This window comes from Lutzomyia longipalpis, chromosome 4, assembly GCF_024334085.1.
Source record: "Lutzomyia longipalpis isolate SR_M1_2022 chromosome 4, ASM2433408v1".
NCBI classification, from domain to species: Eukaryota; Metazoa; Arthropoda; class Insecta; order Diptera; family Psychodidae; genus Lutzomyia; species Lutzomyia longipalpis.
Window position 1 is genome coordinate 8985746 of NC_074710.1, and position 18375 is coordinate 9004120.

Below are 18375 nucleotides of genomic sequence, written 5' to 3' on the forward strand. Positions count from 1 at the left end.
TTTTAACAAATTCAGCACATTCTTAATTTTTTTCCTTCGACTGCTGAATTTATTTGTTTTTTGAAAAGTTTTTTAATTCTTTTACTTTAAGCTGTTTAAAATTCTTAAATTGCTGAAATTGTCTTATTTTGTGGCTTTTTTCTTCACTGACTGAATAATCCTTTCAGTTTCTAAATAATTTTTCATCAGTTTTTGAATAAAAGTTCATTAGCTGCTGAATTTCTTTTCTTCAGTTTTTGAACTTATTATTTTCAGTTTATTACTGAAAGTTTTTCTTCAGGCTTTTAACTTACTTTACTTTACGCTAAGTGGGGCCCGGAGACTTTTCATCTCCTTGTGCACTGCGGCCCATGTGGGCCTATTGTGCATCCCCTTTATTTTCCTACTCAATTTACAATGTTTCTTATCACAAATTCAATTTGTTTCTAATTACAATGTAGATTTTGTAGGGGGAGAGTCCCGTCGGTGGCGACTGCACGGGAAGTTCCGCAATCATTCAGCACAGACGCTGGGCACTGGTGTTCGTTCGGCAGGCCACACAGTGTAGATCGGTTTTACCAGCGTTGTCCCTCCGCCACCAGGCTGCTCTGTTCATCTTTGGCTCCGACCCATATATATAGGAAGTTCCGCAAACGCAGGCACTCACTGTATGCAGCTGCACATTATCGCTGATTGACCGGCACACGACTATGGGACTCTGTCTACTTGTTGCCCTTCCGTCTCGCAGATGGCGCTGATGTTGATGTTGGCTCCATCCCGTTTGGGGGCAGCAGTCGTCCGAGCAGGAAAGGAATAGCTGTGGAGTAGAAAGGAAAGAAAGGGAAGGAAGCGCCAGGCCAGAAACGGCGAACCGCTGCGGGAATCGAACCCACAACCCCAGTGATGGGTGGTATTGAGTGGCGCTTTAGCTCTCTTTACCACTGGAGCTTCTAGGCTTTTAACTTAATTCATCAGTTTCTTTTTTTTAAATAACCGGAATTCAATTACTTCGTGTCAGTTGCTGAATTATTATCAGAATTTTTTTCTGTCTTTGCTGAATTCTTTTTCATTGCGATATTGATTTTTCAGTTTGTAAATTAATTAAAACATTAGGTATTTTTTTCAATTTTTGAAATAATTTTCTTGAGTTTCTGACTTAATTTTCTTTAGTTTCTGAATTCATTTCCTTCAATTTTCTAAATAAATTTATTACCTGCTGGATTTCTTTTTCAGTTTTTAAATTATTGCTTAACTTTTTTTTGTAACTTTTTTCTTTATATAGGTATTTGTTAAATTTAATTCTTTAGTTTCTGAATGAAATTTCTTTATTAAAATAATTTGCTGAATTTATTAAGACGCTGAATTTGCTTTTTTTTACTGATTTTTTTGCAGATTCGACTTCACTCTGACCGTTCTCACGGTGATAATGATGAGTGCTTACAACACGTACGCGAGTAACTACGTCTCCCCCCTTTTGTACACCCTCCCGTGGCTACCGGAAACGAGCATCCTCTACAGACCACTCAACATTGCTGTGCAACTTGTAACAGTTGTTGTTTTGGGCTCTGTTGTTGTTGGATTGGACTTTGTCTTGACCATCAGTGTTGGGTACCTCTCAGGAGAACTTCGGGCAATTTCTGCGCTAATTTCCCGCATAAATTGCCGCGATGTTGCATGGAATGAGGGCGGAGAGATCCTGAGAAATGCCTATTTTATGCACGTTCGTGTCCTACAGCAAATCAATGGTTTACGTAAAATTCTTTGGCATTTGAGTTTGCACATAATCCTCTCAATTTTCACCTTTCTCTGCCTTTCGCTGTACGTTGCGCGTTTCATTTCAATCTCCATAGGGACGGTCTTTCTCATTTCCAATGTCTTCTTTCAACTACTCGTCTTGTCGTACAACAGTCAAATTCTTCTTGATCACACAGAAGACATCGCGAATGCACTGTGGCAAACTACATGGTATGATCTTCAAGTGAACGATCAGAGAATCTTCAGTATTCTCTTCGCAATGGGTCAGAGGGCAAAAGGAATCTCTGCATGTGGATTAACAACAATTTCCATCAATACTTTAGTTCAGGTTCTTCACGTTTTTTTCTTCTCAGATCTTTCTTACTTAGTTGGTGTTCCACTTCGTGGCCAACACCAAGTATTGTAATCGTCGGAAAAACCAACCACCTCAGATCGGGCTCAAACTTGGTATGAGCACGTGTTAGACATCCCACATTATGAAAATGGTGATGGAAAATTTTTGTTCCGGCCGGTCTGCCGACCTATAGAGACTTTGGGTTTGAAGTTTTCTATAGAAATGTGGGTGTAAAATTTCTTTTTTTTTGCATTTTCAAAATCCAAGATGGCCGCCATCCGCCATACTAAAATACAGTCAACCACTTCCCTTATAGCTAGAGGTCTGAAAATTTAGTTTGTTGTAGAGCTCAGTGAGACGCTTTCATCGATAATTCATACTTGAAAATCGGTCAAGCGGTTTAGCAAATATGGCGGCCTAAAGTAAAAGTGTTTTTTCGATATAACTCGAGAACGGCTTAACCGATTTTAACCAACTCAAGCTCAAATGAAAGGTTTTAAGACGCCCTACGACTGTCTAGAACATTTCAAGTTCCAAAAACATCCGCAAGAGGCGCTAAAATCAAAAACAAAAATTGCCTAACTTTAAGGGGCAATATCTCCGAATCCCCATTATCGATTTCCTTGAATTTTAAATATGTTACAGCCTGACTCAATATCTTTCACCATGCAAAAAATGAGGATAATCTATGGTACCGTTTTGAAGATACAGCTATTTGAAACATTCTTGAATTTGAAAAGTTATAAGAGCCATATCTCTTGAACGGCTTGTCCGATTTTGCTCATCTTAGTATCAAATTAAAGGTTTTGCAATTCTCTACAACTTTCTAGAACATTAGAAACGTCTAGAACCATTTCTTGAGGACTGTTTTGATAAAACAAAAAAGCCGCCATTTTGTATTCTGAACACTATAAAAATTTATCCCACATTATAACCTGGTTTAAGACCTTTTAAAACTAGTCAAAATCATTTTTTAAGGTCTTATACTTAGAACCAGAGATATGACCATTTTATTGAATCAAATATTGCTCACAAATCGCATTACAGTGCATAAACAAACTTCTACACGTTGTGGGACACCAACTCTTATAACTGGACGCGTTATGATTGACTTCTCACTAAAAAATATCCTTTTTGCAGGTTGTTAAAACTGCCGGAACCTTTGGGGCCTATTTATACACCTTACTCAACTAAAAGGACATTCATTCATAAAGAAGATTTTAAAAAATTCAAACTAATTTTCTTACTCCTTTATCTTGTTTTATTTTTAAGTATAAAAACAGACAAAAAAATATTCAAATACTCACTTATTTCTTTTTTTCTTATTAATCGGTAAATAACGTTGGATGATCGCTGAGACAAGGAGGAGGAGGAGGAGGAGGTATAAATTGAAATAAAAATAACAGCAAAGAAGCTCCCTCCTGTCTAGACAAGAGGGTAGGATGAAGCAGTTGCAATTCCGCAGTGATTCTCCTTATTTCTTGCCATCTTCACGTACCCCTTGTCACCCCATGATGTACCCCAGGAATTCTTAACCAACCAATAATCCTCTCCAGTCTCATCTGTGCCATACCCAACAACCAGAACTCCATGATCCAATTGCTCAGGGCTGCATTCGGGTTCGTAGTAAACACCCGATGAGTAGAGTTGGAAGGATTCGTGGCTGGCATCAATGGCAACGGACACGGGGCCAATGGTGGCAACAGCAGCCTTCATCTTTTGCTCATTTCCCGTTGGAATGTCCACAAAACCCCTATCGGTGGCACCACGATTCTTCGGGTTGTACCTGCATGTGTCATCAATGGCCTCATATGGATACGTTTTCTCCGTATCAATGCCCCCATTGTCCTTAATGTAGTGGAAAGCATTATCCATCAAACCCCCATTGCACCCATCATTCCCATATGAGCCCGAACAATCGACGAGATTCTGCTCAGACAGGGAAACAAGGACACCAGTTTTGCGGAAATGTTGCCCCTCGAGGGCACCTGTTGCAGAAAATGACCAGCATGAACCGCAATGCCCTTGATCCTTAACACCCGTCACGGCACCCTTTGTGCGCCAATCCACCGTCTCGGGTACTTCAACATTTGCTGGCTCAATGAATGTTGCTCCAACTTCCACACGGTGCTCTGTAATGCGATTGCTGCAAAGGGAAAGAAAGGAAAACTTGAAAACAATGCAAGAATTTTCGTAAAATTGTAAAAAATAGAAGATAGATAGATAATGAGAGAAGAATAAAAAGATTTTTTTTTCATAAAATAATGAAGGATAATGCAGCTTCAGAGGTTTTTCCCAATCAAAACATCTCCTTTTAACGCTTAAAGAAGTCTTAGTTAACATTTTTAAAGCTAGACTCAAGTTTTTCTAGCTAAAACTAAAGGTAAAATTCACTAGTAAGACAGTCTTAAGTTTTCTTAAGAAATCTAAGAGTTTTAAGAAAAGTTCAGAAAACTTAAGACTCCTTAAGTTTTTTTTTAAGAATGTATATTTTTTGATGATTTTTAAGAATTTCGATGAATTTAAGAATTTCGACGATCTTAAGAAATAGAAAATTGTACTTGTGTATTGTAAAAGCCGATAATTCTCCAGCAATAATTTCCCTAAACTCATGGAAAAAATATTTTCCTTAGTGATTGTTTCCAGTAAATAGTTCTTTTTATTATATCTTAAATTTTTCTTAAGAAAACTTAAGACTGTCTAACTATGTGAATTTCACTCTAAGTTTTGTAAGTCGGGCTTTTAAGATTTCAAGTTTAGATCAGACTAAATAGGACTGCAGTAAATTCTGTAAAAAATCTTTTCTTTTCCTATAATAAAAAAGCTTTTATAAGAGTTTGACAGTTGATGCTTTAAAATCGTTCTATTTTTGTGCAATAAAAGAAAATTAAAATCGAAAATAAAATAATTTCTGTTACAGAAATCTTTAAAAAAAAAAGAATTTAGATTCATAATTAAAAAAAATTTATGAATCTAATCTAGATCTAATCAAAATCTTATAAATTCCGAATATTGAGCTTTATTCAGCTATCAAACAACCCTTTCAATTCGCTTGAAATCTTGAAATTTCAAAGATTTAAAAGGTTTCTTGATCGTTGAAAAAGTCCCATTAAGAAAAGAAAATAAAAGATTTTTGACAAAATTGTGCATTTCTAATGATTTTTACGAATATCAATGAGTAAAGACGATTAAGCTCGTAATATTTCATCTTCGGACATTCGATATTGAAAAAATTCAGTCAAAAATGCATTCAATCCCAATTCAGCCTGACCTAACCTTAAACGACTGATCGTAAAAAAAAATTAAGTCTCTTACGGTTAGACTTTTAAGATTTTAGGAATAAGTCAGGCTAAATCGGGTCTGAGTGCATTTTTTTTAATTTCGATCGAGTTTAAGCATCTAAAATTGTACAAATCATCCAAAAATGCATTCAATTCCGTTTCAGCATAGCCAGACTTTAAAACATTAAAAGACTAATTTAAAGGATCTAAAAAACTTAAGCGCGGCCTAAAAAGCTAATAAAAAAAAATTAAACCTAACTTAGGAAACTGACTAAGCCGAACTTATTAGGGAACTTCATTCGACTTGTATAAAAAGTTCTAGCAAAAGTAAAGGTCTAACAGTTATAATCTGTGACTATGCTAGATGTTATTTTTACTAAATTAATTTCCTAAAATTATTCCTTTATATGTATTTAAATTTAAAAAATAATTTCAAAGAACCTTTTTTACATTAATATTAAATAGCTTTTTGAAATTTTCCATTTATTTTCATAAACAAAGTCTATTTGCTCTAAATCAAATAAAGTCTCATTATCTTTCTAATAGTTTATTTTATCTTTCTCTGACTAATTTTTCCCCACTAACATTCCAAAGCTTCCTAATCAAAAACTCTTTTCTTTTAAGTCACAAACCAGCTGCCAAAATTCCCAAATATATTTATTTAAAACAAACAAACCTTATCATGCTTTTCAATATTATTCATTTTTCACACACATTCCATCTCTCATTTGAATCATTGAGGATGAAAAAAAAGCGATAGTATTTGAGTTTTATCTCTCATCCAGCAAAGCTAATAGCCTCAAAATGAGTTTTTTCATTTCTTTCTTTGTATTAATGAATCATCATAAATGCAAAAATTTTCCCATTATCAGCTTTTAAAATGGACTGAATTCTCATTTCTGAATTTAGAGTTTGAACTGCCCCCTTTTCGTCATCACACACACACGCAGAAATTTGACTCATTTGCATTTTTCTTCACCTCTTTTTGTGAATTTTAAAAATTTCTTTTCTTTCAAATAAAAAAAGGAGACAAAGCAATTTTAGTAAAAAAAATAAAGAGAATAAAATAACACGAAGGGGAGGCCTAAGAAATGGGTCAAAGAAATAAAGTGATTTTGAGGAGGAACAAACTTACTTGAATGCCGTCTTGTTGAAGCCATTCATCTTCCCCACAAATTCATGATGTAGCAAATCGGCATATTTATTCAATCCCAACTTATATGTGACCTTTCCCTCATTAAATCTCTGGTTGTGACGCGCAATTTTGTGTTTGTTGTCTTTGAAAATTTCAAAACGCATCTTATCCTCATGCGCATCCCTGTAAGCTTTGCTATGCTCCGCCTGGAATAAAGAGAGAGAAAGAGAATTAAGAATTAGCAAGAAAGCAAAGAAAAAAAAAAGCCTAAAAGCACAAAGAAAAGAACAAGAAAACAATTCCGCGAAAGATGATGTAATCTGTATGGAGATATTGCTCTCCGCGGTCAATCTCGCGCGATTCCCTTTTGAGCTGCAATCCCACAGTGAATCACATGGTGGACTTCAGAGTCATTTTCTTCTTTATTTTCTTTTTATCAAAAAGACGCCACAACGGAGAGGCGGAAATTGATCATGTTGTGACTATTAATTGTAATTGATTTAAGATTTAATTACTCTTTTTTTCTGCATTCAAAAGTCATGTGAGAAAAATCTGGAGCACGCAATCAATGCTAAAAGTCACATGCGTGACCGAAAAAAGAAAACATAAACTCATCTTCGATCGAGAGTTTATCACTTTAATAGTTTCCTTTATTTTTGTAAGTAGAATATTCTTGCAAGTTTGTAGGAAAGCAATTGAATTACGCGCAATTTGATCTCACCATTTAATTACAATAAAGAATTAATTTGATTGCAATTTTTCTAGTCAGACTTGACTAATTTTTGCAAAAAAAAGGATTTTTAAAAAGATCTTCAACGTAATTTGTAAAATTTAAGGACTAAAGGATAATTTTAATGATATTTCAACTTATAAAAGAAATTGTTAAAAAGCCGAAAAGTAATTTAGAATTTCAATAAAATGAATAAAATTCACGTGACCTGATTTAAATAAGTTTACATCCTCGATTTTTTACGTGAAACATTGAAACAAAAAAACATTAATCTTTTTCAAGAAAATATAAATGATTTTAGAGCCTTTTTCCCTTAATAAACGTTTTATTGACTTCTTTTCATAAAAATTTTAGAAAAACTGTCCAGAAAAAGCACAAAGAATAAATTAATTTCAATAGAAACTCGTAAAAAATGAAATGTTTTATGTTTCAGTAAGATATAGTCCAACAAAGATTAATACAAACAGATTATTCTTTCTATGTTAGACAAATAAAAACTGTCTAATTTTAAGACTAATTATACTAGCAGAGACTTAAAAATTAACTAAATTCCCTCTTCTTGAGTATGTATTATAAATTTTTAACACATTACGCACTTTGTGCTAACTCTAACATGAAACATTATTTTTCTCTGAATTTATTAACCAAAAGTAATGATTTCTTCGTCATTGTCATAGACTAAATTTACGTATTAAGGGTCAATGAAGACCTTTTTCACAGAGAAAAGTCTACTAAAAGGTTTGAAAGCATCCCAAGAACGAATATCATGAAAAATAGGTCAATGTTTCAATGTCCTTTTCATGTTTCATTTCTTTATTGGCAGGAGGGTGACCAATCCCGAGAAATCAGTACTTTTCGTGAAGATTGACTTATTAATATTAACTTGGAGGACCCAACATTTGGCACAACGCGGAGGATCAAATTGGTAATAAGTACCAGCTGATAAAATTTGCTCAATAATTAATTATTAATCAGTTTATTGAACGAGGATCGAAAGTTTCACTAATTCTTAATCTCCTTCAAGCATTCCTGTACCTAATTACTAAATATTTAATTGAGAAAATCGTCACTGAAAAAAAAAATGCGTCGAATCGATGCAAAATTGCCAATTCAAACGACTTTTTTAGCTGCAGTTTTGCTTAATTTATTATTGCGCCTAAATCATCACAAACTTTGATTCTTTAAGTAACTTTTTAGTCACTTCCGGCAATAAAATTAGTCCACATTAATGATTTTCAGTGAGGAAAAGTGAACAAGAGTACTTTATTTGGGAGATATGGGGAAACATAACCTCAAAACACTCTGGCTAAAATGTATGGGGTTTTGACTGGTAGTTATTACCAATTTGATCCTCCGCGTTGGATTCTGACTTTGACCTCAATTATCTTTCAAAGAAAAGACTTTTCTCGAGATTTTCTTTCTGCTATCTGAAAGTAATTAAAATTCCCTACACATAGATGCTTAATTCATCGAAATTAGTCCAATAGATTTTATTTTGTGACGATTTTAAGGTTCAAATTGGTAGGAAGTACCAGTAAAGTCCTCCGGTGCGGTGTTAAAAAAGTTAAAGTGTTTCTCGGGAATCAGTCGAGATTGATCGAGAAATCGAGAAATTCCTCATACATTTTGTTCAACAAAAAGTGACTTTTCTTCACGAAATAGAGGTTATACCATCCCCTTTCTTATTGGATTAACCCTTTTGCGTCCACGTAAAATCATTGAAACACGCGCTCCTTTCATTATGATGAGGCTCTGCGTCTTCTATGACATTTTTGTGTGAATTTCATGTACTTATCACCTTGGAAAAACAAGTAAATCCATAAAAATTTGGAAAATAAAATGTTTCACGTTTGAGTCTATAATGACCCAAAGAGCGTGAAAGGGTTAACCAATTGGAAAATTCTTCTTCTTCTTCATGTTAAAGGTTCTTTCAAGCCTTTCCATGCAAATATGCATAAAATACGTAAAAATAGCAATAAAAACATTAAAAATTAGAAAACAAAATAGTATTTCATGTTTTGAATGAGCCAATAGACGCAAAAAGGTTTATCTCAAGCCTGTAGCCAAGGGTTAATGATAAGAAATATTGTATGTCTGTAGCAAAAGATTGTTTACCTACTTTTTAAAATAAAGAAAACTGATAAGCTGAATGATCTTTGTTGTCTATTTTGCAATTCTTTTCCCGCAACTAACATTTCTTGGCAAATCTCCCAAAATGACCAGCTAAACAAACATTTATCTCTGCCATTACCCTCAGACGACGACAAAGAGTAAATATTTATTTTCAATACAGCAACAGCTTTTATCTAGCCCTAGTCTAATATACATCTGAATATGATTCACGTTTATAGGTGATAACGAGGTGGGTTGATAACGCGTGCAATTTTCACATAAAATACATTTTCCTTACCTTGAAGGCCTTCCATTCCTCGAGGGCTAAATCGAAAAAGGAAACCGCCTGCGCGGTCGCAATCACAGCCAATAAGGCAAATCCCACTAATTTCATCATTATTGTCACTGAAAAGAGATTTTAGAGAATGTTAATTAATTATTAAAAAAAAAGTCTTTATCAGCTAACAAAGAGCATTTGGAGTGAGTAAAAAGTGGGGAAAATTGATTATTTTAGAGGTGCGCGAAGTCAGTTAGGGAAAAAGAGAAAACAGAGAGGAGAAAAACATTGCTGATTAGACAAGTTTTCCCCCCACAAATTGCGATGTAAAATATTGTAAAGAAAAGAATGAAATTTGTGCAAAAACAGCCAAAAATGATGAATAATTCTTCTGAGAACTTGAAGGTGGTTGAAGAGAAAACTTCTAATTACGTCGTAAAAGACTTTTTCTTACCAAGTTAAAATGCCTCCACTTGAGTATATTTTACTAAACTCCCAACACTGGACTTCTCTTCGCACTAATTAGATCTTGACTGTCTGAATGCCACGGAAATAATGCGGGAGCACAACTGAAGGAACTTCCTGGGAATCGGTTGCTTTTAATTGCAAATTTTCTTTGTGTCACAAAATCTGACAGTTATCATGTGACGCACGCGATAACATTCAACGTGCGTCAGCGTTCTGAGTTTTCCCCCAAAAATTCCCAAAATTTTTATCTTTTGGAATTTTATTTTTCAATTTGCAATTTGATAGCCTTTCCGTGGGTCAACAATGGAAATTTGGAGAATTTTCGCAAAGAAAATTGATAAAAAGCGAACAAAAAAAATACAAATTGATTAAAAACAACATGAAGTTGGCTGCAGAAAATACTCACAGCTGAGCGTCAGTTGGAGGGTTTTTCAAAAGCGATTGAAGGATCCGGAGTGGGTAGTTGAAGGGTTTAGTAGTTCGGAAAAAAATGGGGGACAATCAGTACGATGTGGATGCCAAAACACGGGAAAAACTGCTGGAACGGCAGAAATTCCGCATGAATATGCGGCAGGAGTTCCTCAAGCAGCTAACAAATCCCCATAGAGTCGAGGGCGGAGGTCATATTGTGAGTATTTTGTTGTCTTTCCTCTGTTATGTCATCAATGTTTACATTTTTCTTCCCATCTTCCGGAATTCAGTTCGATCAGGGACTCCAGAGATTCCAGGCAGCCCGTGTGACGCAGTACGAACACTTTAAGCCCAACTTCAAGACCACCCGGAAGGGGTTCTTCCTTGTCCTTCTGCCCATCACTCTCTACGGGTGGATGATGAAGAGGGAGCGCGAAGGACGAGAACATCTCTACCGGACTGGTCAAGTTTCCTATCGTGATCGTAAATTCAAATTCATCTAAATGCCCCACACACTCAGTGTCCTCTGTGGAATTTATTATAATTAGTGAATGAGAATAAATATTGGAGAATATTAATAAACGTGGAATTCATTTCTCCTCCAGCTGCTTATCCCTGGCAATTACGTGATCCTCAAATTTGACCATATACGTTGTTCCTTTGTGCCAATGCGCAGACACCTTGCAGGGCTACACACAGATAAAAAGAAACAATCACTCAAGCAATCTAGGAAATCATCATCCGGAAGACTTACAAAGCCACAATTTGTGAGGACAGCTTCAATAATTCCCGCCGTGAAGGTGGCACAGTTCAGGGAACCCTTATCCTTGGGCACACTGATGAATTTATTAACAAGTGGCTCCTTCTCAATGATATAGTACGTCCTCTCATCATCATTGGCATGCTCCAGCTTATCCGCTTCCCGTCCGAAGAGACACTTCCAGCAGGTTGTCTTTATGAACAGCAACACATTGATGAGCTTTGTTTCCCGCTTTGAATTCCTCTCGCGTACAAAGTACAAATCAATTATGCGCACCCCAACATCCTGTCCCAGCTCATGGAGGCGATTCTGGAGTTCAGCCACCGTGTAGACGCGACTCTGGGAGTACTGAACGAGCTCCGAGAAGAGCAGGGCAAAGCAACTCAAGGACACTTCTCCTTTTCCACGTGACAGTGGTTTATCCAGGATACTTGTCCGTGGACGATTGGCTGCTATATTTAAGCTCATTTGGAGGCTCTGGCCAGGAGATTTTGAGGAAGATTTTGTAAACTTTTCCTGTGATTGTGTTTCAAGAGCACAAAATGTTTCTTTGCGAGGTGAAACATAGAAGAAATATCGCGTTACTTGAAACATCAAACCGAGGAGGTTATGGACGCTTTGAAGATTCCGAGAATTCCAGGCAAGGATGATTCTAGCCGTCTGTGAGCCATTTGGAGTCACTAACAGCCGACAAGGAGAGATGATGATGAAAGTAATCCAACCAGCAAACGATGCTTTTCCCCGGAGTAAGAAGAAAAGTTGTGATCCTGAAATCTCAAGCTTTCAAGGGAATTTCAAGGGTTTCTTGGTCGCTGAATAAGGCTCATTATGTCTCCTTTTCGTATTTTGGACTATAGTCTACGACAAGTCCAAGGAAACTCAAAATACTTTTAAAAGAAATCTTTACTAAATATTCCTGAGTAAATACTTCAAATTAGAGACCGAAGTTAGTCGAGTTGAAGTCGCGACTAGTGACTAGTCGATGGATTTTCTTGAGTCGTCGTCGTTGATCAATTTTGTCGACTAGTCGTAAGTCGTCGTAGTCGATCTCAAGTCGACTCAAAGTCGACTAGTGCTCAAAAAATAATAATAATTTGATCATTTTTAGTTTTTTAATTTATGAAAAACCTCAAAATTTCTTATGATTTAAAAATACAATTTAGGGGAGACCGGGGTAAAAATAGTCATTTTGGAATTTTCAAATGCCAATTTCTCCCAAAATATAAATCGGAAAAATCGGAAAAAATTAGGGTGCAAAGCCCTACCAACCTATAATTTTTGACAGTAATTTGGAGGTTATCCGATCAGTACTTTAGGAGTTAAAAATGAAAATAGATTTTTGGCCCATTTCCCAAACTTTTGCGTATTGAGAAAAACGCGTTTTCCGAACATTTCCTTCAGCAGTTTTCCCATCAGATAATTTTTCTCACTACCTGGGTTAGTGCAGAAAACGTTGCCAAGGTGTATTTTTCATTAACTTTTAATGATTTTTCTCTACAATTTTTTGAATCAAAACATACCCCTTGGGGTAGATCTAGTCATCCCATGTAAATCATATGGGAGATCGAAATTTTTGGCATATTTTCCATCCATTTGTTGCAAAATGACGTGATTGAGAAAATCGCAAAATTCTTTGTTTTAGTGCGTATAAAAGTGAAATTCCTTGTCGCGGATCAAAAGGTGAGAAGTTTAGCTATCAACTATTATCAATCTCTCAGGTGGAAAATCATTGGAAATGCCGGAAAATTCAACCGACTTTATTTATCCAACTGGTGACTATATTTACCCGCCGCGTCTAAAAAAAGTCAGAAGCGGAAGGGTTTAGGAAAAGCCCGAAAACTCATATTTCCCGTGAAGATAGAGAAAAGTGGTCTGAGACAAAGTTGTAGGCCAGGAAATTTCCTATAAGAATGACCTATCGAGGAAATTTTCTTGCCCTTGGGGAATCCTGCAGATAAGGATTTACGCAAATTGACTATTTTTACCCCGGTCTCCCCTACCTCTAAAAAAACTTTTTTATAATAAGTTAATTTTAAGCGCAACGTGCACTTTGAAGAGAAAATATTTTTTTTTTCTTTTCAACTTATTTTATAAAAAGTTAATGCCAAACGCGTAACAGTTGAAGAAGAAACAATCTTTCTTAAAATCCTTTTCTAACAAAGAAACGTTACAACTTCTGTAAAATATTAGTTGGTATACCACAATCGTGGCATACCAAGTATTGTAATCGTCGGAAAAACCGACCACCTCAGATCGGGCTCAAACTTGGTATGAGCACGTTTCAGACAACCCACATTCCAAAACTGGTGGTGGAAAATTTTTGATCCGGCCGGCCTGCCATTGGTCCCCATTTTGCCTTATAGCTCGAGAACGGTAATAGATAGAGACTTCCGATTTGAAGTTTTCTATAGAAATGTGGGTGTAAAATTTCATTTTTTCGCATTTTAAAAATTCAAAATGGCCGCCGTCCGCCATTTTGGAATACTGTCAACCACTTCCCTTATAGCTGGAGATCTGAAATTTTAGTATGTTCTAGAGCTCAACGAGACGTTTTCAGCGAGACGCGTCACGCTATGTCGGTATGAAAATATCTTATTATAACCAGGATTTTGTCTGCCGACAAAATCCAGAATATCTTAATATAACCAGGATTTTGTCTGCCGACAAAATCCAGAATATCTTAATATAACCAGGATTTTGTCTGCCGACAAAATCCAGAATATCTTAATATAACCTGGATTTTGTCTGCCGACAAAATCCAGAATATCTTAATATAACCTGGATTTTGTCTGCCGACAAAATCCAGAATATCTTATTATAACCAGGATTTTGTCTGCCAACAAAATCCAGAATATCTTAATATAACCTGGATTTTGTCTGCCGACAAAATCCAGAATATCTTAATATAACCTGGATTTTGTCTGCCGACAAAATCCAGAATATCTTAATATAACCTGGATTTTGTCTGCCGACAAAATCCAGAATATCTTAATATAACCAGGATTTTGTCTGCCGACAAAATCCAGAATATCTTAATATAACCTGGATTTTGTCTGCCGACAAAATCCAGAATATCTTAATATAACCTGGATTTTGTCTGCCGACAAAATCCAGAATATCTTAATATAACCAGGATTTTGTCTGCCGACAAAATCCAGAATATCTTATTATAACCAGGATTTTGTCTGCCGACAAAATCCAGAATATCTTATTATAACCTGGATTTTGTCTGCCGACAAAATCCAGAATATCTTATTATAACCTGGATTTTGTCTGCCGACAAAATCCAGAATATCTTATTATATGATTTTGTCTGCCGACAAAATCCAGAATATCTTAATATAACCTGGATTTTGTCTGCCGACAAAATCCGGAATATCTTAATATAACCTGGATTTTGTCTGCCGACAAAATCCAGAATATCTTAATATAACCTGGATTTTGTCTGCCGACACAATCCAGAAGATCTTATTATAACCTGGATTTTGTCTGCCGACAAAATCCAGAATATCTTATTATAACCTGGATTTTGTCTGCCGACAAAATCCAGAATATCTTATTATAACCTGGATTTTGTCTGCCGACAAAATCCAGAATATCTTAATATAACCTGGATTTTGTCTGCCGACAAAATCCAGAATATCTTATTATAACCTGGATTTTGTCTGCCGACAAAATCCAGAATATCTTATTATATGATTTTGTCTGCCGACAAAATCCAGAATATCTTAATATAACCAGGATTTTGTCTGCCGACAAAATCCAGAATATCTTAATATAACCTGGATTTTGTCTGCCGACAAAATCCAGAATATCTTATTATAACCTGGATTTTGTCTGCCGACAAAATCCAGAATATCTTAATATAACCTGGATTTTGTCTGCCGACAAAATCCAGAATATCTTATTATATGATTTTGTCTGCCGACAAAATCCAGAATATCTTATTATAACCAGGATTTTGTCTGCCGACAAAATCCAGAATATCTTATTATAACCAGGATTTTGTCTGCCGACAAAATCCAGAATATCTTATTATAACCAGGATTTTGTCTGCCGACAAAATCCAGAATATCTTATTATTTTTATTCTTTTTTTTTTAATTATGCGAAATTTGATTGTTTCATCGAATAACTCTTCCCATACAAAATTTGGTACTCCTTAATTTGGCTAAAAGCATATTAAATAAATATTATGATCATACTCATTCTTTCAGAAATATATTTTTTATTAAAAGCTTCCTTATGAGCTTCATTGTAACTCTCTTCGGAGTTTTGTGCAAATTTAAGAAAAACCTATTTCTAGAGCTTTCAGAGCTTCATTATGCCATTCGCTAGGGTAAAAAAAATAGAATCCAAAAAAAGCTCCTGAACATTCCAAAAAAATGTGATAAAAAAAACAAATTAAACATTTAAATTAATTGAAAATTCTTAATACTGCCTCAAAAGTATTGAATTTTTCGCAAAATAAGAAAATTCTTGCCGTGAAATGAGCTCAATAGACCTCTTGATACACTCAAAGAAGTATATATTGACTACTTTAGAACACAAAAATAATGTTTAAAATGAAACTGATGGCCCCTACAACATATCAAAATTTCAGCCCTCTAGCTATAATAGCGGCTGAGATATAGCGAAAACAAAATTTTGAGGTTATTCAAAATGGTGGACGGGGGGGGTGGGGGGGTAAAATTTGACATCATAATCGGATGTCTTCCAGTCGATATTTAAACTTTGCCGTTTACCGCAAGTCTCTATCTATCACCGTTCTCTTGCAATTTAGCGTTAGGTTCCGGCCGGCCGGCCGGACGGACGGACGGACGGACGGCCGGAAAATTTTTTTTTGGCGCATACGTTTTTTGGAATGTGGGGACCCTAATTGTGTCTAAAAGAAACACAGCTAAAATATTTAATTATAAACTTTATGCTCTGTATAAAAAATTTTGTGTAATTTTCCTCTATAAGTCGACTAAGTCGTTGAGTCGTCGTCGACTTATGCTCGACTGACTAACTCGACTTAGTCGTCGAAGTCGATGCAAACTTTGCATCAAGTCGTCGTCGACGAAAAGTCCATCGACTTCGGTCTCTACTTCAAATCTCTGCTGGAGAACACTCATTTCCTTACCATAAGAGCCTTTTTCCGAAGATTAAAAGATAAAAGACGCTCCGGAAGTTCTTCTAGATCTCCTGATGAGATGAAAATTCCTCTCAGAGACTATAGAAGAATACTTCCGCCTGCTAGCTGGTATCATTTGCAACACGAGATGTGTAGACATCGTATCCCAGTGAGATGGTATTGTCGTAGAGGACACGATATTTGGACGGAAGCCACAGGAAATTGATAATTTGTGCCGGTGGCCAAATAATCCATTCTGCCGTATACAGTCTAATGAATTTCTGCTTCATCTCATCCACAATTTCACTCCTAGACTGTCCATCGAGAAGCCCAAGGGTGACAAAGAGCGTTGAAATTACTAAGGGGGATCCAATCATCTGATCCAGAACTACCTTCTTCAAGACAAGTCGCAGCGTTCTTCCGGGCAGGAAGTTATCAATAAAGTTGTACCAGTAGTGACAAACAACCCCCACGGTAATGCCCGTGACTCCCATCCTGAGACTCCTCTGCCTATCCCATCTAGGATGCTGCCCAAACTTCTTCTGATACTGCTGCTCGAGCATATCTCCCGTGGCGGAGAGTGTCATTGAGATTGCCACATTTGTAAAGACAAGATACTTCAAACTGAAGGCTTTGCGATGTCCTGTGATGATTTTTTGCACTACCGGCTTGCGGGAAAGCGCTTTCAATCCTTCCCGGAACATCCTAAAGCACGCGAGGTAACCTCACTTTTACGGCAGATACACAACAATGAGAATTTGTTGTTAAATTCTGAGTGATTATGAATAATAAATGAATAATTACTCAATTATGTTGCGCAGGAATTTACTTATAAAGCAAATTCTCCTTGAAATGCCTGATTTTTGGTGAAAAACTCATGAAAATTGATTGAAAATCCGAGATAAAATAAACACTCGAGAGAGCACCATTGAAACAAACATGAAACATGTTTGTTTCTTGAGAGTCTCAACAAGAAGGCAAGTGGCGTGAAGATTTGAGGAAAATCCAAGAAAATCCGTGAAAATGCAAAGTTCGAGGTGCTTCCTGAGTTTAACTTACTCAAATTGGCGCAGTCTCACCCAAAGATGCCGCATGAACAGTACAGCAGCCACGGGGGCAGCTGTCACGGGGGAAAAACTAAAAATGCCCCCACCGGAAGGAACAGATGCACCGGAAAACCCCAAACTCGTGAAAATTGTCAATGAAATTGCCTCCCTCAATCTCCTTGAGGTGTCAGAGCTGAGTGGATTGCTGAAGAGGAAACTCAACCTCCCAGATGCATCATTCATGCCAATGGCTGGTGTGGGAATGGCAGCAGCACCCAAGGAGGAGGACGAAGAGGAAGCTGCCCCCAAGACCGTACAGACTGCCTTCAAGGTGAAGCTGATGAAGTTCGATGAGAAGCAAAAGGTGGCGCTCATTAAGGAGGTGAAGAATCTCCTGGAGGGCATGAACCTCGTGCAGGCTAAGAAGTTTGTCGAGAGTGCTCCGGCAATTGTCAAGGAGGACATCCCAAAAGATGAGGCAGAGAAGCTCAAGGAGGCCCTGACGAAAGTTGGCGCTGAAATTGTTATTGAGTAAAATTCAGCATTTTCTTCGTTTCCTTTTAGCCTGTAATCCTTGGAATTAGATTGAAATAAAAAAAAATAGGATTTTCTAAAGAACTTTTCTTTTTCGTGAAAAACTAATATCGATTTAGGCAGCAACTTGAATTTTGTACACTTCCTTCCCGGAACGGTTTGATGTGTGCCCGGAAAGGAGCATAAGTGCCTGGAAGTTCAGCAGGATAACTGCCAATCGCATCAGGAAGTTTCTAAGGAATCTTAGGAATTTCTTTTTCAGCACCCGGCTGATCCTTGGTGTCATCTTTGGACCAAAATCTGTCCTTTTAGGAAGTTCCCTTGCAATTGCGTGAAGCATTTTTATAGACTCAGATTTTGACCTAAAGATGACACCAAGGATCAGCCGGGTGTTGAAAAGGAGGTTCTTAAGATTCGTTAAAAACTTCCTCATGCAAT

General features: G+C 36.5%; 5 protein-coding genes and 1 long non-coding RNA gene across 6 annotated transcripts; 2 read left to right on the plus strand and 4 right to left on the minus strand.

Moving 5' to 3' along the window:
- Positions 1-377: 377 nt before the first annotated feature.
- On the minus strand, positions 378-2105 carry LOC129796292 (uncharacterized). Its single transcript, XR_008751209.1, has 2 exons — positions 1780-2105; positions 378-1708 (listed from the first exon to the last, which is right to left on the minus strand). It is a non-coding gene; the product is annotated as an uncharacterized LOC129796292 (long non-coding RNA).
- A 1201-nt stretch (positions 2106-3306) lies between these two features.
- LOC129796187 (cathepsin L) lies at positions 3307-10477 on the minus strand. Its single transcript, XM_055837963.1, has 4 exons — positions 10058-10477; positions 9625-9731; positions 6485-6690; positions 3307-4214 (listed from the first exon to the last, which is right to left on the minus strand). The coding sequence occupies exons 2-4, from the start codon at positions 9721-9723 to the stop codon at positions 3494-3496; spliced, it is 1026 nt and encodes a 341-aa protein (XP_055693938.1). The 5' UTR covers positions 9724-9731; positions 10058-10477; the 3' UTR covers positions 3307-3493.
- Positions 10478-10525: 48 nt separating this feature from the next.
- Positions 10526-11064, plus strand: LOC129796267 (uncharacterized). Its single transcript, XM_055838061.1, has 2 exons — positions 10526-10699; positions 10773-11064. Exons 1-2 carry the CDS (start codon positions 10562-10564, stop codon positions 10983-10985), a joined length of 351 nt encoding a protein of 116 aa, XP_055694036.1. The 5' UTR covers positions 10526-10561; the 3' UTR covers positions 10986-11064.
- On the minus strand, positions 10999-13256 carry LOC129796245 (trafficking protein particle complex subunit 5). Its single transcript, XM_055838031.1, has 2 exons — positions 11237-13256; positions 10999-11171 (listed from the first exon to the last, which is right to left on the minus strand). The coding sequence occupies exons 1-2, from the start codon at positions 11834-11836 to the stop codon at positions 11073-11075; spliced, it is 699 nt and encodes a 232-aa protein (XP_055694006.1). The 5' UTR covers positions 11837-13256; the 3' UTR covers positions 10999-11072.
- A 2889-nt stretch (positions 13257-16145) lies between these two features.
- Positions 16146-17309, minus strand: LOC129796244 (mpv17-like protein 2). The gene is made up of 2 exons (XM_055838030.1): positions 17162-17309; positions 16146-17085 (listed from the first exon to the last, which is right to left on the minus strand). Exon 2 carries the CDS (start codon positions 17059-17061, stop codon positions 16480-16482), a length of 582 nt encoding a protein of 193 aa, XP_055694005.1. The 5' UTR covers positions 17062-17085; positions 17162-17309; the 3' UTR covers positions 16146-16479.
- Positions 17307-18021, plus strand: LOC129796247 (39S ribosomal protein L12, mitochondrial). Its single transcript, XM_055838033.1, has one exon. It carries the CDS (start codon positions 17381-17383, stop codon positions 17936-17938), a length of 558 nt encoding a protein of 185 aa, XP_055694008.1. The 5' UTR covers positions 17307-17380; the 3' UTR covers positions 17939-18021.
- The last annotated feature ends 354 nt before the right edge of the window (positions 18022-18375 follow it).